General features: G+C 44.1%; 1 protein-coding gene across 1 annotated transcript in view; it reads right to left on the bottom strand.

The window, feature by feature from the left end:
- The window catches only part of LOC103632079 (uncharacterized), a 32,224-nt gene extending 14,344 nt beyond the window's left edge, over positions 1–17,880 (bottom strand). Inside the window, exons 1-2 of the mRNA XM_008653932.3 lie at positions 16,959–17,880; positions 16,575–16,863 (exon numbers count right to left, since the gene is read on the bottom strand). Of these exons, the coding sequence (XP_008652154.1) occupies positions 16,575–16,863; positions 16,959–17,687 (1,018 nt within the window). The 5' untranslated portion in view covers positions 17,688–17,880. The remainder of the gene's footprint in view (positions 1–16,574; positions 16,864–16,958) is intronic.
- Between the last annotated feature and the right edge of the window lie 9,858 nt (positions 17,881–27,738).

The following is a 27,738-nucleotide window of genomic DNA, read 5'->3' as shown; positions in this document are numbered from 1 at the left end:
ATGAATGCCTTAGAGATTTCCTTATAGATAATGGCTTCAAAGTCGGAAAGGCCGATCCTACACTCTACCAAAACACTTGAAAATGATTTGTTTGTATGCCAAATTTATGTTGATGATATTATATTTGGGTCTACTAACGAATCTACATGTGAAGAGTTTAGTATGATCATGACACAAAAATTCGAGATGTCTATGATGGGGGAGTTGAAGTATTTCTTAGGATTTCAAGTAAAGCAACTCCAAGAGGGCACCTTCATTAGCCAAACGAAGTATATTCAAGACATTCTAACCAAGTTTGGGATGAAGGATGCCAAGCCCATCAAGACACCCATGGGAACAAATGGGCATCTCGACCTCGACATGGAAGGTAAATCCGTCGATCAAAAGGTATACCGGTCGATGATAGGCTCTTTACTCTTATGTGCATCTCGACCGGATATTATGCTTTCCGTATGCATGTGTGCAAGATTCCAAGCCGACCCTAAGGAAGCTCACCTTACGGCCGTAAAACGAATCTTGAGATATTTAGTTTATACTCCTAAGTTTGGGCTTTGGTACCCTCGGGGATCCACATTTGATTTAATTGGTTATTCGGATGCCGATTGGGCGGGGTGTAAGATTAATAGAAAGAGCACATCGGGGACTTGCCAGTTCTTGGGAAGATCCTTGGTGTCTTGGGCTTCAAAGAAGCAAAATTCTGTAGCTCTTTCTACCGCCGAAGCCGAGTATATTGCCGCAGGTCATTGTTGCGTGCAACTACTTTGGATGAGGCAAACCCTTAGGGACTACGGTTACAAATTAACCAAAGTTCCTCTTCTATGTGATAATGAGAGTGCAATCCGCATGGCGGATAATCCCGTTGAGCGTAGCCGCACTAGACACATAGCCATTCGGTATCACTTCTTAAGGGATCACCAACAAAAGGGAGATATCGAGATTGCATATATTAACACTAAGGAACAATTAGTCGATATCTTTACCAAGCCACTAGAAGAACAAACTTTTAACAAACTTAGGCATGAACTAAATATTCTTGATTCTAAGAACTTCTTTTGTTGATTTGCACACATAGTTCATTCATATACCTTTGATCATGTCTCTTTCATATACTATGACTAATGTGTTTTCAAGCTCATTTCAAACCAAGTCATAGGTGTATTGGAAAGGGAATTGGAGTCTTCGGCAAAGACAAAGGCTTCCACTCTGTAACTCATCCTTCGCCGTCGCTCCGAGCAACTCTTCGTCTTTTGGTATAATCTTCACTCATATGTTTTATTTGCCAAAAGGGAGAAAGTAGTTAAAAGGGCTTATATCTCACTCAAGTATCTGTTTTTGGCGATTCATGCCAAAGGGGGAGAAAGTATTAGCCCAAAGCAAAAGGACCGCACCACCACTAATTTTAAAAAAGAGTTTTTCAATTGGTATGATTTTCAAATTGATATCTCATTGTGTTCAAAAGGGGGAGAAAATAGTATTTTCAAAATCGATATCTTAAAACCCTCTTGAACACTAAGAGGAGGATTTCATTAAGGGGGAGTTTTGTTTAGTCAAAGGAAAAGCATTTGAAACAGGGGGAGAAAATTTCAAATCTTGAAAATGCTTCGCAAAATCTTATTCATTTACCTTTGACTATTTGCAAAAGGACTTTGAAAAGAATTTACAAAAGAATCTGCAAAAACAAAACATGTGGTGCAAGCGTGGTCCAAAATGTCAAAAATTAAAGAAACAATCCATGCATATCTTATAAGTATTTATATTGGCTCAATTCTAAGTAACCTTTGCACTTACATTATGCAAACTAGTTCAATTATGCACTTCTATACTTGCTTTGGTTTGCGTTGGCATCAATCACCAAAAAGGGGAGATTGAAAGGGAATTAGGCTTACACCTAGTTCCTAAATAATTTTGGTGGTTGAATTGCCCAACACAATTAATTGGACTAACTAGTTTGCTCTAGTGTATAAGTTATACAGGTGCCAAAGGTTCACACTAAGCCAATAAAAAGACCAAGAAATGGGTTCAACAAAGAGAGCAAGGGATAACCGAAGTGTGCCCTGGTCTGGCGCACCGGACAGTGTCCGGTGCACCAGGGGACTTCAAGCTGAACTCTTCACCTTCGGGAATTCTCAGAGGCGCTTCGCTATATTTCACCGGACTGTCCGGTGCACCACCGGACAGTGTCCGGTGCCCCAGGGGAGAGCGATTCTGAACTCGCCAGCTTCGGATTTCCGCTCCGCTATAATTCACCGGACATGTCCGATGCACACCGGACTGTCCGGTGAGCCAGCGGAGCAACGACTACTTCACGCCAACGGTCTACTACAACGCATTCAATGCTCGCCAGCGCGCGCAGAGGAGCAGAGCACGCGCGGGTGGCACACCGGACAGTCTACAGGACTTGTCCGGTGCGCCACCGGACAGCCAGGTGGGCCCACAAGACAGAGCTCCAACGGTCAGAACCTAACGGCCAGGTGACGTGGCTGTCGCACCGGACAGTGTCCGGTGGCGCACCGGACTGTCCGGTGCGCCATGCGACAGCAGCCTCCACCAAACGGCTAGTTTGGTGGTTGGGGCTATAAATACCCCCAACCACCCCACATTCAAGTAATCCAAGTTTTCCACCTTCCAACTACTTACAAGAGCTCTAGCATTCAATTCTAGACACACCCAAGTGATCAAATCCTCTCCCAATTCCACAAAAGCTTTAGCGTTAAGTGAGAGAGATTTGTTGTGTTCTTTTGAGCTCTTGCGCTTGGATTGCTTCTTTTTCTCATTCGTTCTTGAGATCATCTCAATTGTAAACAAGGCAAGAGACACCAATTGTGTGGTGGTCCTTACGGGAAGTTTGGTTCCCAATTGATTTGAGAAGAGAAGCTCACTCGGTCCAAGGGACCGTTTGAGAGAGGGAAAGGGTTGAAAGAGACCCGGTCTTTGTGACCACCTCAATGGGGAGTAGGTTTGCGAGAACCAAACCTCGGTAAAACAAATCCGCGTGTCACACTCTTTATTCGCTTGCGATTTGTTTTGCACCCTCTCTCGCGGACTCGATTATATTTCTAACGCTAACCCGGCTTGTAGGTGTGATTAAGTTTGTAAATTTCAGATTCGCCCTATTCACCCCCCCTCTAGGTGACTTTCACTCACCAAGTTTGGGATCAAGGATGCCAAGCCCATCAAGACACCCATAGGAACCAATGGACATCTCGACCTCGACACGGGAGGTAAATCCGTAGATCAAAAGGTATACCGGTCGACGATAGGATCTCTACTCTATTTATGTGCATCCCGACCGGATATTATGCTTTTCGTATGCATGTGTGCAAGATTCCAAGTCGATCCTAAGGAAGTTCACCTTAGGGCCGTAAAACGAATCTTGAGATATTTAGTTCATACTCCTAAGTTTGGCCTTTGGTACCCCAAGGGATCCACTTTTGATTTAACTGGATATTCAGATGTTGATTGGGCAGGGTGTAAGATTGATAGGAAGAGCACATCAGGGACTTGTCAGTTCTTGGGAAGATCCCTCGTGTCTTGGGCTTCCAAGAAACAAAATTCCGTAGCTCTTTCTACTGCCGAAGCCGAGTACATTGTCGTAGGCCATTGTTGCGCGCAATTGCTTTGGATGAGGCAAACCCTTAGAGACTATGGTTACAAATTAACCAAAGTTCCTCTCCTATGTGATAATGAGAGTGCAATCTGCATGGCGGATAATCCCTTTGAGCACAACCACACTAAACACATAGCCATTCGGTATCACTTTTGAGGGATCACCAACAACGGGGGGATATCGAGATTGCATATGTTAGCACCAAAGAACAATTAGCCGATATCTTTACCAAGCCATTAGATGAGAAAACATTTACCAAACTTAGGCATGAGCTAAACATTCTTGATTCTAGGAATTTTGATTGATACTTTGCACACATAGCTCATTAATATACCTTTGATCATCTCTTTCGTTTGCTATGACTAATGGATTGTCAAGTGTATTTTATATCAAGTCATAGATTGAAAGGGAAATGGAGTCTTCGGCGAAGACAAGGCTTCCACTCCACTCCATCGAATTATTCATCCTTCGCCGTCACTCTGCACCGCTCTTCACTTTGGTATAATCCTTCACTCATATATCATTTGCTAAAGGGAGAGAAAATAGTAGGGCTTATATTTCACTCACAAGTATCCGTTTTTGGCGATTCATGCCAAAGGGGGAGAAAGTATTAGCCCAAAGCAAAAGGACCGCACCACCACCAAATTCAAAAATTATGTTCTTTCAATTTGTATTAAAGAAGTTTTTCAAATTGGTATCTTATATTTGATATAATTTCAAATTGGTATGACCCTTTCAAAATTAATATCTAAAACCCTCTTGAACACTAAGAGGAGAATTTCATTGAGGGGGAGTTTTGTTTAGTCAAAGGAAAAGCATTTGAAACAGGGGGAGAAAATTTCAAATCTTGAAAATGCTTCTCGAAATCTTATTCATTTACCTTTGACTATTTGCAAAAAGACTTTGAAAATAATTTCCAAAAGAGTTTGCAAAAACAAAATAAGTGGTGCAAGCGTGGTCCAAAATGTTAAAATTAGAAGAAAGCATCCATACATATCTTATGAAATGTAAATTGGTTTAATTCCAAGTAACCTTTGCACTTACCTTATGCAAACTAGTTCAATTTTGCACTTATATATTTGCTTTGGTTTGTGTTGGCAACAATCACCAAAAAGGGGGAGATTGAAAGAGAAATAGGGTCAAACCTTTTCCTAAATAATTTTGGTGGTTGAATTGTCCAACACAAATAATTGAACTAACTAGTTTGCTCTAGATTATAAGTTCTACAGGTGCCAAAGGTTCAACACAAACCAATAAAAAGTCCAAGAAAGGGTTCAAATAAAAAGAGTAAAAGACAACCGAAGGCTGCCCTGGTCTGGCGCACCGGACTGTCCGGTGTGCCACTAGACAGTGTCCGGTGTGCCAGGGAGATCAACTCCGAACTTGCCACCTTCGGGAATTTGGGAATCCACTCCACTATAATTCACCGGACTGTCCGGTGTGCCAGCGGAGTAACGGCTACAGCGCCAACGGTCGACTCCAATAGTGAATAGTGAACAGTGAACAGTGCGGACTGCGCACGCAGAGTCAGAGCAGGTGCCAGATGGCGCACCGGATAGTGAATAGGACATGTCCGGTGCACCACCGGACTGTCCGGTGGCCCACATGTTAGAAGCTCCAATGGTCGAACCCTAATGGTTGGGTGACGTGGCTGGCGCACCAGACAGTGTCCGGTGGCGCACCGGACTGTCCGGTGCGCCCTTCGACAGTAGCCTTCAACAGGGGCAGACCCATAGGTGGGTCCGGGTGGACCCTGGCATACCCTAAGCCAGGCCCACCGGGGACCCACCCGGCCTGGCCGGCCGTCCGTTCGGCTGACGCTGCGTCACTTGACTTTCATCTTCTACGTGACTTTCCAACTTCTACGGTTCTTTTGTTCGCTCGTTCGGTCGCCGATTGCGCATAACAGCCTGAGTTCCTGGCGGCTGGCATCTGGGCGTTCTGGGCTCTGGCGACCGCCGATCGGCGTGACGAGCTGACGACGTCCTGCAGACTGCAACTGCAAGGCTACAACATCTTGCTCGCCTGCTCGGTCGGCTCGCACAGAGGTGCCCATCCCCAGACCCTAGTTCCTCGCATACAGGTGCACAGGCCAGATAAATAGTATTATTGCAATCTTTATGTTTAATATATGCAATTTTCATGCTTATTTATTGAGTGTCAAACTTTATATCTATATATCAGATTGTTTACCAAATTTATTATGAAATTATATGTATATTAGATAGAGTTCTACATAAAAATTTTATTGCGGCACACCCTATGTAAAAATTCTAGGTCCGCCACTGGCCTTCCCCAACGGCTACTTTGGTGGTTGGGGCTATAAATACCCCCAACCACCACACTTCAAGGATCCAAGTTTTTCAGCCAACACATTCAATACAAGAGCTAGTGCATTCAATACAAGACACAATTAGAGTGAATCAAAATCTGTCCAAGTCTCAATTCCACTCAAAGCAATAGTGACTAGAAGAAGAGTTTTGTCGTGTTCTTTTGAGCTCTTGCGCTTGGATCGCTTTTCTTCTTCCTCATTTCTTGTTCCTAAGATTTTTGTAATTAAAGCAAGAGACACCAATTGTGTGGTGGTCCTTGTAGGGACTACGTGTCCCAATTGATTGAAAAGAGAAGCTCACTCGGTCTAGGTGACCGTTTGAGAGGGAAAGGGTGGAAAGAGATCCGGTCTTTGTGACCACCTCAACGGGGAGTAGGTTTGCAAGAACCGAACCTCAGTAAAACAAATCATCGTGTCACTCTCGCTACTTGCTTGTGATTTATTTTTGCCCTCTCTTTCGGACTCGACTTTATTTTTAACGCTAACCCCGGCTTGTAGTTGTGCTTAAACTTTATAAATTTTAGATTTTCCTATTCACCCCCTCTAGGCGACTTTCAACGATCATGTTGGATAAATTGTGATCTTATTTTATTATATTGGGTGTGGAACTTGTAAAGCCCAAAAATTGGTAAGAGAAAAAAAAAATAATAAATAAGTAAATATATAAAGTGGATGTTTCGAGGATCCCTTGATTTTCTCTACATAATCAATCAATGGCATTAAATTATGTAAATAACAAATAAAATAGATACATAAATGTGCATTCCATGAAGTTTTCTTATAAGTTTACACTTTGTATTCAAAATTGTGAAACAAGCTTAAGTTAGGAAACTAGGAAATGTTTAGGAAACCATTTATTCATCCCAATATAAATGAGTTGTGAAATACTCTTTGTTAATTTATATGTTTTGAAGCATGGATAAAATAACTAATATGAACATATGGATCCTTGCACTCATACTGGAGTTTTATGTGATGCATATAATTTTGAAATCTGAACTCTGAAAAATTTGAATTTAAATTAGAATTGGAAAACTGAAATTTGAAGAAAGGGAATGAAAGAATAATAAATAAAAAAAAAAGGAAAGCAGTATTCGGTCGGGTGGGCCTCTATTCCTTGCTTTCGGCCCACCTTGGGATCCCTCGCTCGCGCCAGCCCAATAACTCATCCCGCCCGGTGAGACTGCCATGCGGGCCCTGCTGGCAGGCCATAGCTCATTCACTCCGTGGGAATCACTGTGTATGGCAGGTGGGCCCTACTTGTCATCTTCCCCGGCCGCAAGCTCCAACAGAATCGCGGCAAATCCGCCGCCGTGAGCTCCGCGCGACTCCGGCCAAAACCCCCCCCCCCCACGGACTTAATTCTAGCTATAAATTACTCGGCCGTCGACGTTCCCACCTACGCCTCCCTTTTTCCGCCACCGCTCCAACGGCATCTACTGCGCCACCGCCCGCCGCTCGGTTAGATATAGCCGCCACCGGTAACCCGCCTCTGTACCAACTTCCTACCTGTGGCGCACCGTCAATCGGAAACTCCGAGTCGTAGTGAAGCTTTCCGTGGCGCTGTCGGGCAGGATCGGCGACCACGCAACCATGAATTGCTCATCGGATTTCTTCATTCGCCGCGGAGCCCTGCATCACCGTGGCGCTGCTCCTCCTCATCGCCATTGCCGGTAATAATTCCTCCCCTGTGTCCGTCGTACCCTCGATTTGGGGTTAGCACCCGTCCGCGACACATTGATCCGCGTACTGCGCCGGGATTTGGGTGCTCACCGGCGTCCTCCGCCGCGGTGGTCACCTAGGCGCCGCTCGCTGTTGGCTTGGGGAAGACGAACGATGACCGTCCGATCTGATATGGGCGGTGTAGATTAAATCTCCTGTTGTCACATTGAAGCCGAGATCTAAGCCGTCCATCTGGAGTTCAACGGATATGATTAGACATGGGTGCGCTGTTCGGTTGAGTGGATCCGGGCCTTTGGATCTCGATCCAACGGTCAGGGATGCGTACCGGTTCGCGGGGCTCGGATTTAATCTTGGCCGTTCACGCTTGATCGGACGGCCGAGATCTGAGAATACCCCTTCGCCGTGGCAATCTTCATAAAGAGCCCCTCGGCTTTCCCGGAATAAACCCGCCGTCCCTCGGGCACTGTTCCCCGTGTCTCGGGTTTCTTGCGCTGAACCCCCTGCGGTTTTCTGTTATTGAGGCCCAGTCCAGAACTCGTTTAAATTGAATAAATAAAATAGAAAATGGATTTTTAATATGAAAATAATTGCCATAACTTAGATAATTCATAGAAAATTCATTTTAGCTCCAAATTGAGTCATTCCAGTTGCAATAATTTTGTATTAATATTGTCTATCAACTAGTAACACTGTTTAACTATGAAACTTGAATTAAAATGGTTCACTTGGATTAATCTATTCTAAGCACTAAATAATTTCGGAAATTCATAACTTAAAATCTATAACTCCAAAATTAATGATTCCAGTTCCTATGATCTCATTTTAGTGTCTAGTTTATTACTATGTATTTTATTTACATGTTTGGTGTAATGTTAATTCTTGCTATACAATGTTTGTTTGAATTGCTACGACTAGCAGTGAGGATACGTATCACCTGAGGATCATCCTGGTACCTGGATTCTCAAGGCCCAGGCAAGTTGTGCCCTTGATCACTTCTTTTTACCTACTCATGTTCTAATTAATCATAATGATCTGCATAGGTTAATTTTGATGGGACCCAACAGGTTACCTAGTTTGATTATCTTTATACCTTGTTCACCACTGAACTTTCTGGGTAGTACTTGCTAGTGCTATATGTGGTTTTGGGTATGGAGATACACTATTCATGGTTACACTTTTGTTATCAGTTATTATTTATTGTTCATATTGAGATCATTATGTTAATTGGAACATGGAGAACCACCCGGGAAAACAGTGCTACCACAAGGGTTTAATGGGACGCCCTTGGCTGATTAATTAGGAAAGCTAGTGGAAGACTACCTTACCCGAAAGGGGCAAGGGCAGTAGGGGAGAGGTCAGTGCAGGGAGGCCCTCGGGAGGATTTTGCTGCGATGGCGGTCCTGCAAGGGATTCCTGTACTGGATCTTCCTATAAACTGTAGCGGGTTTTCGGAAGCTAGTGGAACTTTGTAAAGGCCTCGTAGTGGATCCCTAGCCATTCACCTCGGAAGTGTCTAAGGGCCTTGCAAACCCTGGCGACATGGGATACACGACTTGTGGGTAAAGATGCGCAACCTCTGCAGAGTGTAAAACTGGTATACTAGCCGTGCTCACGGTCATGAGCGGCTCGGACACTCACATGATTAAATTATGGAACTAAATTCAATTTGTCATATGCATTGCATCGCAGGTGAAGTTGTTACTTTGGTTCTACTATTTAACTGGGTTGGTATTTACTTATACTTAGTAACTGCTAATAAAATTTTGACCAACTTTAAAAGCAATGCTCAGCTCTAACCATCTTCTTTGGTAAGCCTTACACCTCACGTGAGCTCCCACCTTTGGCGAGTTCATGCACATTATTCCCCACAACTTGCTGAGCGATGAACGTATGTGAGCTCACTCTTGCTGTCTCACATACACCACAGGTCAAGACCAGGTACTGCAGGATGATGCTCATGGAGGATGCTGTGATGAGTTCGTGAGAGGTCTAGGTCGTCGTCTCCCAGTCAACTTTGGGGTTGCTGGACCGTTGTCTCCTTATAATGTAATTATTTATTTTGTATAGAACTCCTGTTGTATATAAAGATGTGACATTCGATCCTGTGCCACTATACATCATATGTATGAGACTTGGTCCCAGCATACCTGGTGTTTATGTTAACCCCGGGTTTTGGACCCCTAAAATCCGGGTGTTACAGAAGTGGTATCAGAGGAATGTTGACTGTAGGACGAAACCTAGATAGATCTGGACAACCATTGTCTACTTACCTTTGCTACTCTGATTCTTTCTAAACTTTTCTTAATCTTTTCTCATCTAATTCCGCTTTACTCTGATTATTCTTATCTTTTCTTTCTAAAAGACACATGTGGATTTTACACTTTGAAATCCTGTACCTAAAGTGACTTTAGGAATAGGAGACCTAATCCTAGGAACAAAAAAAAACTATTTTTATAAGTGTCTATGTATTTGAATGTTTGTTCTTATGATATTTGTCTGATTTGGATCTTTGATTGAGTGTGATGGGTTGTGGAGTAATGTCCACAATCGCATCTGCATATACACATAGGCATAAAAAAATATATTTATAAAATAACTAGACAACCTAGATTATCCCCATTGGAACACATCTAGCTTAAGAGATTTATCTTATCCTAAAAGCTTTCATTCTAATCAATTCATCTTATCTTAAAAGATTCTTCCTTATCTTAATAGATCCATCTCATCTTAAAAGATACTCATCTTATCTTAAAAAGATTTTATCTCATCCTAATAGATCCAACTGACCTCAAAAGATTCTAACTTGTCCTTATGGATTCATCTTGCCCTAATAAACATATTTACCCCACCCTAGTAACAACCAAGATCTAATCCAAAGTAATTAGATATTGTCTAGACTAATCCGGTGATACCAATCTAGATCCCATCTAATCTAATATGATCCAATCTAAAGTGAGTTATTTAATAAATTAGTTAGTACTAGTGAAATGGATTAGACCTCACTCCTATAAAAATGATTTAAGCTAAATTGATGCCCTAGATTAGCTTGATCATATACACATGCAACTACCTTACCCATCCGATAGTTGCATAATCCCTCTGTGTTAACCTAATAGAGCTTCTGACCTACCTACACCGTATACCCCATCCTATCTCAAAAGATTCTAACATATCTTAATAATACATATTCTACCCTATGGGATCTATCTAACCTAAACTAGTCTAATCTAGTTATATCCAACCTGATCTAGATTCTATCTAATGTGGTCTACTTAAACAGATTAGTGATACTGGTAGAAGAGAATAGACCCTACTAGTCAGGTGTTAACTCAGTACATTAGACCAACTAAATCACATGCATGAGATCTGACCCAATCAATAGAGTCTTAAAGGATTGCATAATCTATCAACCACCACCTGACATCAAACCAGATTTTGACCTATATCATGTAATCTATCTCATCCATACCTATCTTAACCACATTCTCTAGCCCAATAATATACACTAACTCCTAATCAATGAGACAAGACCAAAGGGGATGATCAACTTCATCAAGGAAGGATGAGCACCAACTCAAGTCTTCAAGGATCAAGTGAGATCACCAAAGAAGAGTCAAGATCCACAATCTTGGATGGAGTCTTTCCTCACCCTACCCTTTCTTAACCAAACTTCTCTATGCTTTAAAGACATCTTATACCATACACAATAGAGTGGATATACATACCCAAGCTTTTATAACCACCATCTAAATAATATGAAACCTCTCGATTCCTAAACTAACTAAAAGTTAAAGGCTAAACTATAAATAAAACTTTTTACATCCCTGTCCTTACAAATCTCGGGGACGAGATTATTTTTAAGGGGGGTAGGATTTGTAAAGCCCAAAAATTGGTAAGAGAAAAAAAAATAATAAATAAGTAAATATATAAAGTGGATGTTTCGAGGATCCCTTGATTTTCTCTACATAATCAATCAATGGCATTAAATTATGTAAATAACAAATAAAATAGATACATAAATGTGCATTCCATGAAGTTTTCTTATAAGTTTACACTTTGTATTCAAAATTGTGAAACAAGCTTAAGTTAGGAAACTAGGAAATGTTTAGGAAACCATTTATTCATCCCAATATAAATGAGTTGTGAAATACTCTTTGTTAATTTATATGTTTTGAAGCATGGATAAAATAACTAATATGAACATATGGATCCTTGCACTCATACTGGAGTTTTATGTGATGCATATAATTTTGAAATCTGAACTCTGAAAAATTTGAATTTAAATTAGAATTGGAAAACTGAAATTTGAAGAAAGGGAATGAAAGAATAATAAATAAAAAAAAAAAGGAAAGCAGTATTCGGTCGGGTGGGCCTCTATTCCTTGCTTTCGGCCCACCTTGGGATCCCTCGCTCGCGCCAGCCCAATAACTCATCCCGCCCGGTGAGACTGCCATGCGGGCCCTGCTGGCAGGCCATAGCTCATTCACTCCGTGGGAATCACTGTGTATGGCAGGTGGGCCCTACTTGTCATCTTCCCCGGCCGCAAGCTCCAACAGAATCGCGGCAAATCCGCCACCGTGAGCTCCGCGCGACTCCGGCCAAACCCCCCCCCCCCCCACGGACTTAATTCTAGCTATAAATTACTCGGCCGTCGACGTTCCCACCTACGCCTCCCTTTTTCCGCCACCGCTCCAACGGCATCTACTGCGCCACCGCCCGCCGCTCGGTTAGATATAGCCGCCACCGGTAACCCGCCTCTGTACCAACTTCCTACCTGTGGCGCACCGTCAATCGGAAACTCCGAGTCGTAGTGAAGCTTTCCGTGGCGCTGTCGGGCAGGATCGGCGACCACGCAACCATGAATTGCTCATCGGATTTCTTCATTCGCCGCGGAGCCCTGCATCACCGTGGCGCTGCTCCTCCTCATCGCCATTGCCGGTAATAATTCCTCCCCTGTGTCCGTCGTACCCTCGATTTGGGGTTAGCACCCGTCCGCGACACATTGATCCGCGTACTGCGCCGGGATTTGGGTGCTCACCGGCGTCCTCCGCCGCGGTGGTCACCTGGGCGCCGCTCGCTGTTGGCTTGGGGAAGACGAACGATGACCGTCCGATCTGATATGGGCGGTGTAGATTAAATCTCCTGTTGTCACATTGAAGCCGAGATCTAAGCCGTCCATCTGGAGTTCAACGGATATGATTAGACATGGGTGCGCTGTTCGGTTGAGTGGATCCGGGCCTTTGGATCTCGATCCAACGGTCAGGGATGCGTACCGGTTCGCGGGGCTCGGATTTAATCTTGGCCGTTCACGCTTGATCGGACGGCCGAGATCTGAGAATACCCCTTCGCCGTGGCAATCTTCATAAAGAGCCCCTCGGCTTTCCCGGAATAAACCCGCCGTCCCTCGGGCACTGTTCCCCGTGTCTCGGGTTTCTTGCGCTGAACCCCCTGCGGTTTTCTGTTATTGAGGCCCAGTCCAGAACTCGTTTAAATTGAATAAATAAAATAGAAAATGGATTTTTAATATGAAAATAATTGCCATAACTTAGATAATTCATAGAAAATTCATTTTAGCTCCAAATTGAGTCATTCCAGTTGCAATAATTTTGTATTAATATTGTCTATCAACTAGTAACACTGTTTAACTATGAAACTTGAATTAAAATGGTTCACTTGGATTAATCTATTCTAAGCACTAAATAATTTCGGAAATTCATAACTTAAAATCTATAACTCCAAAATTAATGATTCCAGTTCCTATGATCTCATTTTAGTGTCTAGTTTATTACTATGTATTTTATTTACATGTTTGGTGTAATGTTAATTCTTGCTATACAATGTTTGTTTGAATTGCTACGACTAGCAGTGAGGATACGTATCACCTGAGGATCATCCTGGTACCTGGATTCTCAAGGCCCAGGCAAGTTGTGCCCTTGATCACTTCTTTTTACCTACTCATGTTCTAATTAATCATAATGATCTGCATAGGTTAATTTTGATGGGACCCAACAGGTTACCTAGTTTGATTATCTTTATACCTTGTTCACCACTGAACTTTCTGGGTAGTACTTGCTAGTGCTATATGTGGTTTTGGGTATGGAGATACACTATTCATGGTTACACTTTTGTTATCAGTTATTATTTATTGTTCATATTGAGATCATTATGTTAATTGGAACATGGAGAACCACCCGGGAAAACAGTGCTACCACAAGGGTTTAATGGGACGCCCTTGGCTGATTAATTAGGAAAGCTAGTGGAAGACTACCTTACCCGAAAGGGGCAAGGGCAGTAGGGGAGAGGTCAGTGCAGGGAGGCCCTCGGGAGGATTTTGCTGCGATGGCGGTCCTGCAAGGGATTCCTGTACTGGATCTTCCTATAAACTGTAGCGGGTTTTCGGAAGCTAGTGGAACTTTGTAAAGGCCTCGTAGTGGATCCCTAGCCATTCACCTCGGAAGTGTCTAAGGGCCTTGCAAACCCTGGCGACATGGGATACACGACTTGTGGGTAAAGATGCGCAACCTCTGCAGAGTGTAAAACTGGTATACTAGCCGTGCTCACGGTCATGAGCGGCTCGGACACTCACATGATTAAATTATGGAACTAAATTCAATTTGTCATATGCATTGCATCGCAGGTGAAGTTGTTACTTTGGTTCTACTATTTAACTGGGTTGGTATTTACTTATACTTAGTAACTGCTAATAAAATTTTGACCAACTTTAAAAGCAATGCTCAGCTCTAACCATCTTCTTTGGTAAGCCTTACACCTCACGTGAGCTCCCACCTTTGGCGAGTTCATGCACATTATTCCCCACAACTTGCTGAGCGATGAACGTATGTGAGCTCACTCTTGCTGTCTCACATACACCACAGGTCAAGACCAGGTACTGCAGGATGATGCTCATGGAGGATGCTGTGATGAGTTCGTGAGAGGTCTAGGTCGTCGTCTCCCAGTCAACTTTGGGGTTGCTGGACCGTTGTCTCCTTATAATGTAATTATTTATTTTGTATAGAACTCCTGTTGTATATAAAGATGTGACATTCGATCCTGTGCCACTATACATCATATGTATGAGACTTGGTCCCAGCATACCTGGTGTTTATGTTAACCCCGGGTTTTGGACCCCTAAAATCCGGGTGTTACAGAACTACTGCTTTATCATAGTACTGACCTATGGAACAAGAGCCATACAAACCAACTTTTGTTGTACCTCCTTGTCTAAATAGTCCAAAACGTATGACGATTTTGTTGAATGTTATGAGACAATGAGGCAGACTATGTGGCTGAAGAAATCTATACCTAGTTTAAGACAACATAACAAAACCATTGCAAGTATTGCTGATGCCAAACACAATGACATTAAGTATTACGTTATAAAGGAGAAAATATAGGATCAAACAATTGAACTTGAGCATATAAAGACAGAGCAAATACCTGCGGATCCGCCCACTAAAAGACTTTTTTCTAGTGTGTTTAGAAAATACATAGCCAATAGAACCTATGATTCTAGATTGAGGGGTCATCAATAGAACCATCTCCCTCAAGAATAAGTTATCTACTTTAACTTGAGATAGAAAGGTGTACTATAGTTATTGAGTTTAGTGGCGCATGACTGGATTTGATGAGATAATTTATTTAGTATTAGAGATCATAAGCTCAGAGACCAAGTAATTAAAAAATTAAGTCCTAAGTATAAACGAGTAAGCATGAGATTAAAGGAAGAATGTTGAATTGATCTCATTTGAACTCGCTCAGTGGACCAAGACAGGCCTCTCACGCCATGATAGGGTATGCAAGAACCGTGTACTACAGTCCCCTTCATAGTTCATACCATGTATAATTCATAGGAAATAAGGGCTGGCACGTGAAACAACATTTGTCGTGCCTTGTCGCTAGTCCCAAACGAGACCTGATATATCTCTACGTGGCTAGTGATAGGAAGGCCATTGCAGCCATCAATGATACCTCACCTATGTCGATTTTTCTCAATCCCAAGTTATGCACCTAAGTTTTATTTGTTCTAGTGGTTATGGTTGCATGGTTAGGATCATGGAAGTATAAAAGAAGTTACAACAATATTTTGAAAAAATGTAAGTTAGGTATCCATTCAAAAAATTTATAATATTTAAAATACGAAATACTCCCTCCGTCCTCATAATATAGTTCTTTCTAATCCTATTTTTCCGTCCACATTTATTCGAGAAATAATAAATATAGACACATATATAATGTACCTTTAGTCTAAAATAAATTATATTTTGGAATAAAGGGATTACTTATCATTATAATTCTCATTAATTATATTTTACTGTATATCTACTTGATGTTATAAATTCTTGTACTTTTCTTTGTAATTTAATTAAGTTTAAGATGTTTTGACTCTAAAAAAGATTAAAACAAATATATATATATATATAATATAATATAAGAGTAAAACACATCAATAGTCCTTGAACTTGGCACATCGTGTCACTTTAGTCATCAAACTCCGAAAACTAGTTAAAACGGGTTCTCTACTTAGTTGGCTCATGCAAAATTATCTAAAACCGGATTTGTTCAAACCGGATGTAGACATAGTGTGTCGTGTTGAGTCAATTGGGTCCTCAAACTTGACATACTATATCACTTGAGTCTCCGGACTTGGCATGCTATGTGACTTGAGCCTCGAACTTTAATCACTGTGCTACAATGTGGCTGCCATGTCGGTATTTAGTTTGAGCAAACCTCCTTTTGGACGATTTTATATGAGATGACTAAGTTAGAGGATATTGCTCACGTCGGCATTTAGTTTGAGCAAACCTCCTTTTGGACGATTTTATATGAGATGACTAAGTTAGAGGATATTGCTGAATTTTTTAGTTCAAGGACTCATATAATAGAACATGCCAATTTCAAGGAGCCCTACTATATTTTACTCATAAATATAATGTCGAAGAGAAGAAAGCGCACCATTTGATGACTCCTGCACAAGCACGATATGCACGGCGGCGTTGTTGGGCGGCAGCTGCAGACGGAGCGGCAGGAGCTTCCCGTTGATGGGGCTGCGCGAGCACATGATGACGTCGTGCAGCCCCGTCTCCTCCTTGAGCCTCTCCAGCAGCTCCTCCAGGCTAGTTCCGTTGAACGTTAAGTAGTGCGGCTCCTCGTCCGGCCTCACCTCCCCGTCGCTGTCCCCGATGTGGTAGTGGACCGCTCGCCCCTCCACCTTGTGCAGCGGCACGGAGAAGGAATCCGTCGACTGCATGCATGAAGAGAGACGCAGCTGAGCCCGTCGAGATGGTTGCTCGAGTGATTGGATATTTGGATCGGTGGATGTGAGTAGTGTATACGCACCTCGAGCCTGTAAAATCCCGGAGCGGGTGGTGCGATGTAGCCCGGCGGCGGCGGCGCGGGCTGCCCCTTGAACGGAACCAAGTTCTCTTCGCGGTGGTGCGCGGGAGGGGGCGGCGGCCTCAGCGCCGACGTTGGTAACGGAGCCGAAGAGTGCGGCGCTTTGTTGTTATACGACGACGACGGAGCCGGAGAGGACGCGAAGGCGTCGGCGTCGGTTTCCGCGGCGGCGGAGGACGATGAGGAATCGGGCCCCGTTGGCGGCGGGAGCGCCTGGAAGATCTCGACGTCCCAGACCACCCACCCTGTGTGCCGGTGCGGGACGTCGTGGGTGACGGAGTTCCGCCACGGCGGGAGCCCCGCGTTGGCGCGGAGGAAGTTGCCGTATCGCGTCCGGAGGCGCACGGCGCGGGCGTGCGCGTTGCTGCCGGCGTCGTCGCGCACGGGCACCCACTCGACGGAGGAGTCGAGGCGGTGGGGCAGCGTCTGCAGCACCTTGCGCCCCGTGCCGCCCAGGAGGAAGGGCTCGTTGGAGGCCGAGAGGTAGCGGCCGTAGCGGCCGCGGAGGCGGAGCACGCCGGGGGAGTGCGGCACGGGCTCCACCACCCACCGCGCGTTCGGGGACGCCGCGTTCCGGTCCTGGATCACGTGCACCTCGTCCTCGTCGGCGTACAGGTACTTGTCGTGGTGGCTCCGCAGCCGCACCGTCCTCGCGCGCTCGAACAGCTCCATCTCGGATGGATGATATATGCGTCGCCGTCGTTCCCCAGCCGGCGCGGCGGCGGTGCGCCGCGGCGTGTAGTTGTTGCGGTGGGCGATCCCTCAGGGACGGCCGAACATGCGGAGTGGGATTGGGAGGATGCGCCCTCTGGGCGTTCCGCGCGCGGCAAGGCTATTCTTGAGGAGAGACACGAGTACACGGCATGGCGCGCGGCTCGGGAGTGGATGCATGGGTATAGAGGTTCAAACGTGCCACCCTGACCCTGCTGGTCTGACACGAGCACATAGCTGATAGCCTGATACGGCATGAAGACGTTAGAGCATCTCAAAGATACTCTTTATTTTTGACTCTCTATTTAACCTTTTATTTGTATCTCCATAAATATTAAACTCTATATATAACAACTCATTCCAACAGACTCCCCAATATGCAAGTTAGTTTGACTAGCGAGAGTTGCTAGCCAAATTTGGCTAGTGAGGGAGTTAATTTAGAGAACCGGATAGATTAGAAAGTTAAATGGCTAGTATGCATGTTGGAAAGCTATTTAGCTAGCATCTTGAAGGTGCTCTTAGCACACCGCGCTAGCTTCTCGGCCAGACACGACAAGGTGCTCTGTTGTCATTTTAGTCCGGTGCTAAAGCACTACAGTAAAATAAGGAATTTTCGACGGCCAAAGCCGTCGAACATAAGCTATTTCCGATGGCCAAATGCTTATGTCCGACGATACATGTCCCTCGGTCGTAACGCGTCAGAAATAACCTTATTTCCGACGGCGGCCATCGGATATAGTGGATGTCCGACGGCCGAAAAGGGCTGTCGGCGTTTACCTTCGTTAACGGCCGTAACGGTCTTTGGTGGAACCCACGTCCCTTATGTCTGACGGCTGAGCAGGGGCCGTCGGACATAAGGCTCCCTTATGTCCGACGGTTTAGCAAAAACCGTTGGACATTATTTGGCCGTTGGATCTTTGCCGTTTTCCTATTGTGAAGGCACCAAAATCCATATACAATATGACATATTTGAACACTACCACATCTGTCCTAAATTAAAATTTATTTTAGAAATTAGTGGATACATAGAATACTTGATGTATGTGTTTGATATGTGTGTCTAGATTAATCACCATCTATTTGAATATAAACATAAAAACAAGAGCTAAAACTAATACTATTTTGGAAAAGAGGGAGTATTACAAGTCCAGATCACAAAATTCATACACATTATTAGTCAACTCTCAAATTCTAACTTCATATCATAAAATGCATCAAGATCAACCCTAGATCACAAAATAGATCAATATCAAGATATTATATTGCAGGTTTGGAGATGTTATGCAATGCCGACTCATTAAAAATCTTCTTACATAAAAACTCACATCTTGTAAAAAACCCCATAGGAAGGAAAAAAAGTGCAGCTAGCTCCAAGTTAAAGTCTCAAAGTTCATTACAACTAATGTTCAAAAACAAATAAGTTATTTCCAAACATAAACTTCTAACTCCTAGTTTTCATCACTTGTCTTTAAAGATCATGTTTTTAAAGATAGTTTCTATCTATTTGGCGTCCTTCTCTACATTGTGTTTCATGTGCAAGTTTGCTAATTGGCAACCTTAATATATCACAAAACCTCCACCATATCACTTGTGAGGCGTCGGTGGCACTCCTCAATCACTCCACCAACAAGACTAAAGGTTGATTTAGAAGATATAGTAGAAGCATGAACAACCATGACACCTTTAGCAAGAAGAGATAAAATATGACATTTAACCATATGCTCATGCCACCAACTTAGGACGTTGAAGTCGTCATTGGACCAAGAGATAGTGTCACTGTTTAGATGTGAAGACAAAACCAAGACAGAGGATGTAGCTGCAATGGTATCACAAGAGGGGACAATACTACATGATCTCCTACCAGACTGGAAAGAAAAAGACACACAATCAAATTCATCATCACCCTAGATGTCACCCCAAGCCATTTGTTCTTACCTTCATTAGCACTTGATGTTTGTTGTTGTGCACCCAACCACACGTCACCAAACATTGATTGATACAACTAATTTTTTTTGGTTAATAGTGATCTCACCTTTTGTGGAAGACTACAATAATATGTACCAGATAGATTAGATAAGCATATGGCTTTTTGAAAATCTCTCATTTTGACATAGGATCTAAAATGAAAGCAAATGCATACAGAAGGGGTATTTCCCTACATTATTTTAGAATCTTTCGTATGAACAACAACTTGCCTTAGTAATTCATCATTTTAATAATTATTGAGATGGATATTATTTTTAGTATTTGGTGCGACATCAAATATGAAGTAGGGTAATAAACATTAGATAGTGCAACAATAGAATCATATAATAACTACATAGAGTATACACTTTCTTTGTAATATACCAACAATTATTAGTGAGTAAAGGAGGAGCACCCATATTGGGTTTGTATAAAGATAGAAATTAAGTATTTCTCTGAGGAAGAAGGTGCTTAAGCATCCATAAGGTTCAATTCCATCTAACACCAATATCAACACCAAACTTTCAAGGAGTAACACCCATACTCAATCAATAACTCTTGTATGCATCAATTCTTTGGTTTGAAGAGTATAAAAGGTTATGGTAGTTCTAAAATCATTAAGATAAGGCTTTATGATTGCTAAACAAGACTTCATAATCAAGTTAACTATGTCACAAACACAACACGGATGTCAGAAAACAATAGATGAATCATCAAAACATCAAGATCCTCATAAAGTTCAAGCAAAGCAAACCCAAGGTAACTAGAAAACAAATGTTTAAGAAAACCCATAACAATATAGGTGAAGCATTGTCTAGAGTTATGGAAAATAACTTATTACTTAAGCCATACTCCTCAACCACTAGTGGAACATGTTTGAAAATATTTCTACTAGTACATGCTACATCAATGATCTTAAGACCAAGCAATCTTTTTCTAACTCCTAACTAGAATTCACAAATTGAGCAACAACAGATAGATAGTCCTCTTTAGTATTACCATTTCAGATGTCAGATGTAAGATCAATGAATGAAATAGAAGTACCAGTTTCAATCAATTTAAGGCTCATTTTAAAGTCTATAGTAGTTGTTTTCCTAGAAGACTTAAATAAGGATTATGAGCAATAGTAATGTACTCCTAAAAAGCACTGGACTCTTCAAACACTAGAGGCAGGTCCTCTCTAGCTACCAAATGACAAAGTTCAGTCTATGTAACAGAAGTAGAGTACTCCCAATGGTGCAAGGATCCATCATGATTGTACTTAAGTATATATTGAACTCTGCATGTGTGTTGTTCTTTATTAGCACAACAACAATGTCAAAGAAAGTGACTAGAACCAAAACTAGATTTAACGCTTAAAATCAGCTTATAATATTTGCAATAGGTCGCATACCTTAACCTCTTGCCATTGATGATGTGAGTTAGCTCATCAAAGTCATTCCAGACTCTGGATCTAGGAGGGTGCTTCCTCGATGAGCTACTAGCACCAACAGTACTTATTGTGGTTGTATGACTTGTGGAACCTATGGCCATCCCACCACAAGGCTATCAAGGCAACATACCATCACATCAATGTTGATAGCAACAATGTTGCTAAATAAGGCTCGGGTATCCTCGTCCTCATTATTGTCCTAGAGCTGGTACTCAGCGGCTAGATCAAGGTCCATGACCTTGACCTCTACCAATTTCCTAGCCCTCATGAGCGACTCCACTTCCTCAATGGTTATGAGGCATTACTACGAGAGACTACTGATACTTAAAAGGCACAAGAAAAAACATCAAAATAGGTGTAAAATAATATTAAAAACATCAAAATAGGTGTAAAATAATATTAAGATCTATAGGTGAGGAGTGGATTGATGGGGGAAAAGAAGCTCACTTGCATAGATGGAGCACTTGAGTCACCTACGAGGAACAATGACAGGAATAATACCACACCCACAAACTATGGAGAGAGTATTAGGGTTAGCTGGTTAGGGATGCAAGGGCAAGGAAGAAAGGGAGAGGAGGAGAACAATAGACATAAGAGGGTATAAATGTCCACTTCCAAACAAAGGCTGCACAAGACTATGATGGCAAGCTATCGCCTCACTATCAGTAGGATATAAAGTTATGGATAAGAGCACAAGGGAGAGGCAAGATGAATGGTTTAATGGGGGCTAGGGTTAGGATGTTAGGGTTGACTAATCAATGGAGCCAGTTCACCGCGAGTAGGGGATATTGAGGGGGTTATATACGTAGGAAGAATCAAGCCACCACCATGCCATAAATTATATCAAATCATGGCAAGCCAAGCACGTTGGGCTACCCTCCTAGTCTAAGCACAACATGACTATTGTACCCCAAGTCATCATGAACACTATGACAAGTGGATCATGTTAGGCCAACATTAGACAAAATTAGTGTTTTGTCTTAGACCGCCTGATGAACATGGTATGCTTGGGCATTTTACCAGACCATTGGTCATGGCTAGCTAGCTACTAATTTGCTTGGTGTAGTTTTTTTGGGAGAAATTTGCATGTTATAGGTAGATCTAGGACTTGACCATGTTATTTGAGGGTAGATCTTGGTATAGTTTTTTGTATGACCTAAAGTATGATATGGCACGAAATATTCCATTTCATGCCAACACCACATGAATGTCAAAGACTTGCCTAATATCTTGAGATGATGAACTACATGGCTCAATCTATAGTGTGAGTTGTGTTTGGTCTAGTACCATGGTATGTAGGGCATATGGTGTGTTTGACCAGAGAGGGAGCTCCTCAGGCAAGCCACACGTTGCCAGTGGATAAATTTTCTCGAGCGATGAACATGAACACCTCACTAGCAACACAAGTGAGTGATGCAGGCTTGACTAGCATGGAAATGCATGGTGGTAATGAGATCAGGCTATGTGCCTAATGCTAGATCCTGAGTGCTAGAGCTCGTGGCCTCCTTCTAACACTAGATCTAAGAGGTGCTAGCAACCGACAACTATGACCGACATGTGTGCCCGCACATCGAGACTAAGCAACACAACTAATGGTGCTTATTGGGCTACAATTGTTGGCAAGTAGGCTAGGCACCTACACTATAGTTGGCCATGTGGTCATACGCTTTGAGAGAGGCAATGTGGCCGATAGTTCTCACGAGGACACAATCATGGAAAGGATGGCTAAGTAGCAGTAGAATACATGTGCATTGAAGGTGGCCTCGGTGAGACATGATTAGTAAGGATCTAACAAGGTGTTAAAATTAAAATAGATTTAAATCACACATCAGTATTGTCGGTGGGAAAATCCTCCAGCCGGGTGGCGGAATGCACCCGCCCTAATCCTAAGATGAGGAGGGGGCCTAAGCGCTTGCCTGATTGGTGAATTTTGGATGAACACAAGAACACTCGAGGGTTTATAGTGGTTCAGGCCGCTGGAGCGTAATACCCTACATCCACTGTCCGTAAGTTGTATTGACCATGTCCCTTGTAACGCTGTGTCCCCTCCCTTTTATAGTTTAAGGGAGGTACATACAAGGATGCTGAGCTCCGACATGCGGGCCCAGGAGCATAATGGAAGGAATACATTATGTGAATAATTAATGCTAACAGCACATAAAGATCTTTGCTGCACGCTGTGTTGCTTCTCCGACTTGCTACTGCCACGTCTTGTCGTGTCCACAGGTGGGTGATGGCTTGTTGCAGTAGAATATGGAGTAGCCTGGTACACCTGTTGTGCGTAGAGGCGTATAGGCGGAGCCGTTCAGATTCCCTCCGCCTTAGTAACGCATGAGTAATCAGCGGGAGTCATGATGACTGCAGTCCCTGCAGCATTGATAGGCAGTGACCTTTTTCTTGGAAACACGCGAGTAATGGTGAGTATTTATCACACCCGGTTTTAGAAGGCAAACCGAATGCGAACCATGTACGTGCCAGGATCAGCAATTCACGTACACAGCAGTTACATAATCATGGACATCATCACACAGTGCTCAAATAGTATTAAAAAGGGAAATAATAGTCGATTACATCCTATGTCTGAGACATCCTCATAGTCTTTACAAATAATCAAAGTGCGGAAAAGAAACGTAGATAAACGCGGCCTTCACAGGCAGCCGACTGGGGGGTTGCCGCTAACCCATGCCTAGAACTCATCGTAGTCTTAAAACTCCTGGAAGTCTTCTTCCACGGCTTCATCTTCTCCTGAGCAGTGGTTGCAATGCTGAAAACCTGGGGAGGGGGGGGGTTTGGTGCGTAGAGCAAGGGTGAATACACATCAACATACTCAGCAAGTATCCTGTTTGGCTGTAGTGGACTAGCTTTATATGGGGGTAAGTCAAGCAGTTGCTTTTAGTTGGTCAGATTATTATTTACTAGTAGAAAGCCAGGTTTTAGTATTAACCCAAGTTATTAGCCCGATGTACCCTTTCCAAACGGAAAGAATACCACTTACGAGCACCATAGTCATAACCAAAACCATCAATCTCATTGCCACCTGTAAACCAAGATGTCTCTGATCAAGTACCACTAATCACTGGAGCTCCCTTGGCCGCTCATAACCGCGAGCACGGCTGATATATCAGTTTTCAAACACTCTGCAGATGTTGTGCACTTTACCCACAAGCCGTGATTCCCTTTCTGCCCGGAGATCATGACTCTCCATTGATCACTACCAAGGTGACCCAGCAGGGCATCACTACGTAGCCTTTACAAAGACTCCCCGGGGTTGTAGCCGCCCATTAGGTTTCCTAAATGCACCGCACTCCTCCCCAAGGGGCGAACCCAAACATGGCAGAGCGAGCCGCATACACCGAGCCCCATTGACGGCACAACGGCTAAGCGAACTACACCCCGGATCCTCTAATTATTCAGCTAAGGGCACCCCATTCCACCCTCATGGTTGCACTGTTTTCCCGGGCGGTCATCCAAAGAACAGGTCCTTACGGAGAAGCACTCGAGAAACCGCTCGAGCCCCCTTGAATGCCACAAGAATAACATCATAATAAAGGAGGGGAAAACAGCGTATCATAGATAATCTCATCATGTTCATTGATTATAGTTGAGCAATAGCATAAAGCTAAACAATAATAATCCAACCCAAATAAGTAAACAAGGACATGGATAACAAAAGCTAGTCAATCCTTAGGTATACATGTGTAATGCGGGAGGTGAATTAAAGAATGAATAGGACAGAGATAGGTCAAGGGACACTTGCCTCCACCAACCGACTGCTGCTCAGGGGCTTCTCCTGTGAGTTCCTCGGGCTCTTGAACCGGATCGTTCTCTATGCGAGTGCAAACATACATACATCCATCCATTGAAATTAGGAAACCAACAATACACCATGCAAGAGAACAAGTAGATTAAACATGCATAGAATATGACATGCGATATTGCATTTACCATGGTTAGAAAGAGACGGGGCAAGGTCTCGCAAGGGTTAAAGCTTATGCTCGAGGCGCACTACGGGTAGACAAATAACTAAACGTTACGTGCTCTAGTTCTACTTAGCTCCAATAATAAGGATTAGCTACATGCACTAATGGAAACGTGACCACTTTTAGTAGATTAACATTAAATGAGATAGACGATTAGCTATACAAATTAACTAACGTAACCAATTTCTAAATTGAGACTCCTATCTTATTAACATGAACGATGTGATTAGCACGCATAAAATATAAACAAGGGGGGTAGACGGGCATGTCTGGGGGTAGACGAAGGCACGACGGGCCGTGCCAAGGCACTGCGCACTACGCGAGCACGCGCGCAAGGCCGCACGCACGCGCCCAGAACTAGTCGTGTGCACGTCAGGACCGCGCGCTAGCCGAGCTCAAGGTCACGCACCATAGCCACGCTGGGCCGAGCTGGGACCGTCACGACGCGAGCAGGGCACGCCGGGGCAGGCGGGCGAGCACGGAGCACGGGCGGGGCACGGGCCGGGCGGGGGCACGGCCGGGGCGGCGCAGCCGGGGCCGGGACGAGGGCGGCCGGGACGGGGGCCGGGCGGCGCGGGGCGGCGCGGCCAGGGTCGAGGCGGGGCCGGGTGGCGCGCATGGGGCGAGGGCGACCTGAAAGGGAATTAGGCTTACACCTAGTCCCTAATTAATTTTGGTGGTTGAATTGCCCAACACAAATAATTGGACTAACTAATTTTCCCAAGTGTATAGATTACACAGGTGTAAAAGGTTCACACTCAGCCAATAAAAAGACCAAGTTTTGGATTCAATAAAGGAGCAAAGTGGGAACCGAAGGCCCTCTGGTCTGGAGGCACCGGACTGTCCGGTGTACACCGGACAGTGTCCGGTGCGCCACCGGACAGTGTCCGGTGCACCAGAGGACTCCAACTCAAACTCGCCACCTTCGGGAATTTCCAGAGGCACTCGCGCTATAATTCACCGGACTGTCCGGTGTACACCGGACAGTGTCCGGTGCGCCAAGGAAGATCAGCCTCAGGAACTCGCCAGCTTCGGGAAACTCCAACGGCTAGTCCGCTATAATTCACCGGACTGTCCGGTGTGCACCGGACTGTCCGGTGCAACCCCGGAGCAACGGCTACTCGGCGCCAACAGCTACCTGCAGCGCATTTAATGCGCGCTCTGCGCGCGCAGAAGATAGGCGCGCCCATTCCAGCGCACCGGACAATGAACAGGAGTTGTCCGGTGTGCACCGGACACCCAGGCGGGCCCACAAGTCAGAAGCTTCAACGGTCAGAATCCAACGACAGTGATGACGTGGCGGGGGCACCGGACATGTCCGGTGTGCACTTTTGGTGGTTGGGGCTATAAATACCCCAACCACCCCACCATTCATTGCATCCAAGTTTTTCCACTTCTCAACTACTACAAGAGCTCTAGCATTCAATTCTAGACACACCAAAGAGATCAAATCCTCTCCAAATTCCACACAACGCCATAGTGACTAGTGAGAGTGATTTGCTTGTGTTCTTTCGAGCTCTTGCGCTTGGATTGCTTTCGTCTTTCTTGATTCTTTAATTGCGATCAAACTCACTTGTAATTGAGGCAAGAGACACCAAACTTGTGGTGGTCCTTGTGGGAACTTTGTGTTCCAAGTGATTGAGAAGAGAAAGCTCACTCGGTCCGAGGGATCGTTTGAGAGAGGGAAGGGTTGAAAGAGACCCGACCTTTGTGGCCTCCTCAACGGGGAGTAGGTTTGCAAGAACCGAACCTCGGTAAAACAAATTCGCGTGTCACACTCTTCATTTGCTTGCGATTTGTTTTTCACCCTCTCTCTCGGACTCGTTTCCTCATTACTAACGCTAACTCGGCTTGTAGTTGTGTTTATATTTGTAAATTTCAGTTTCGCCCTATTCACCCCCCCCCTCTAGGCGACTATCAATTGGTATCAGAGCCCGGTGCTTCATTAGAGCCTAACCGCTCGAAGTGATGTCGGGAGATCACGCCAAGAAGGAGATGGAGACCGGCGAAAAGCCCACTACAAGCCACGGGAGCACTTCATCGGAAGAGTCCCGCACCAAAAGGAGGGAGAAGAAGAAGAGCTCCTCCAACAAAGGGAAGGAGAAGAAATCTTCTTCTCACCACAAAGAGAAGAAGGAAAAATCTTCTTCCCACAAGCCGCATCGGAATGGGGACAAGCAAAAGAGGATGAGGAAAGTGGTCTACTACGAGACCGACACTTCATCAACATCGACCTCCGGCTCCGACGCGCCCTCCGTAACTTCTAAACGCTAAGGGCGTAAGAAGTTTAGTAAGATCCCCCTACACTATCCTCGCATTTCTAAACATGCACCTCTACTTTCCGTCCCATTAGGCAAACCACCAACTTTTGATGGTGAAGATTATGCTAGGTGGAGTGATTTAATGCGATTTCATCTAACCTCACTCCACAAAAGTATATGGGATGTCGTTGAGTTTGGTGCACAGGTACCATCCGTAGGGGATAAGGACTATGATGAGGATGAGGTGGACCAAATCGAGCACTTCAACTCTCAAGCGACAACAATACTCCTCGCCTCTTTAAGTAGAGACGAGTATAACAAAGTTCAAGGGTTGAAGAGCGCCAAGGAGGTTTGGGATGTGCTCAAAACCGCGC

Source organism: Zea mays, chromosome 7 (assembly GCF_902167145.1).
Source record: "Zea mays cultivar B73 chromosome 7, Zm-B73-REFERENCE-NAM-5.0, whole genome shotgun sequence".
NCBI classification, from domain to species: domain Eukaryota; kingdom Viridiplantae; phylum Streptophyta; class Magnoliopsida; order Poales; family Poaceae; genus Zea; species Zea mays.
Note: the sequence above shows the minus strand (reverse complement) of the source record. Positions and strands in the feature narration are given on the sequence as shown.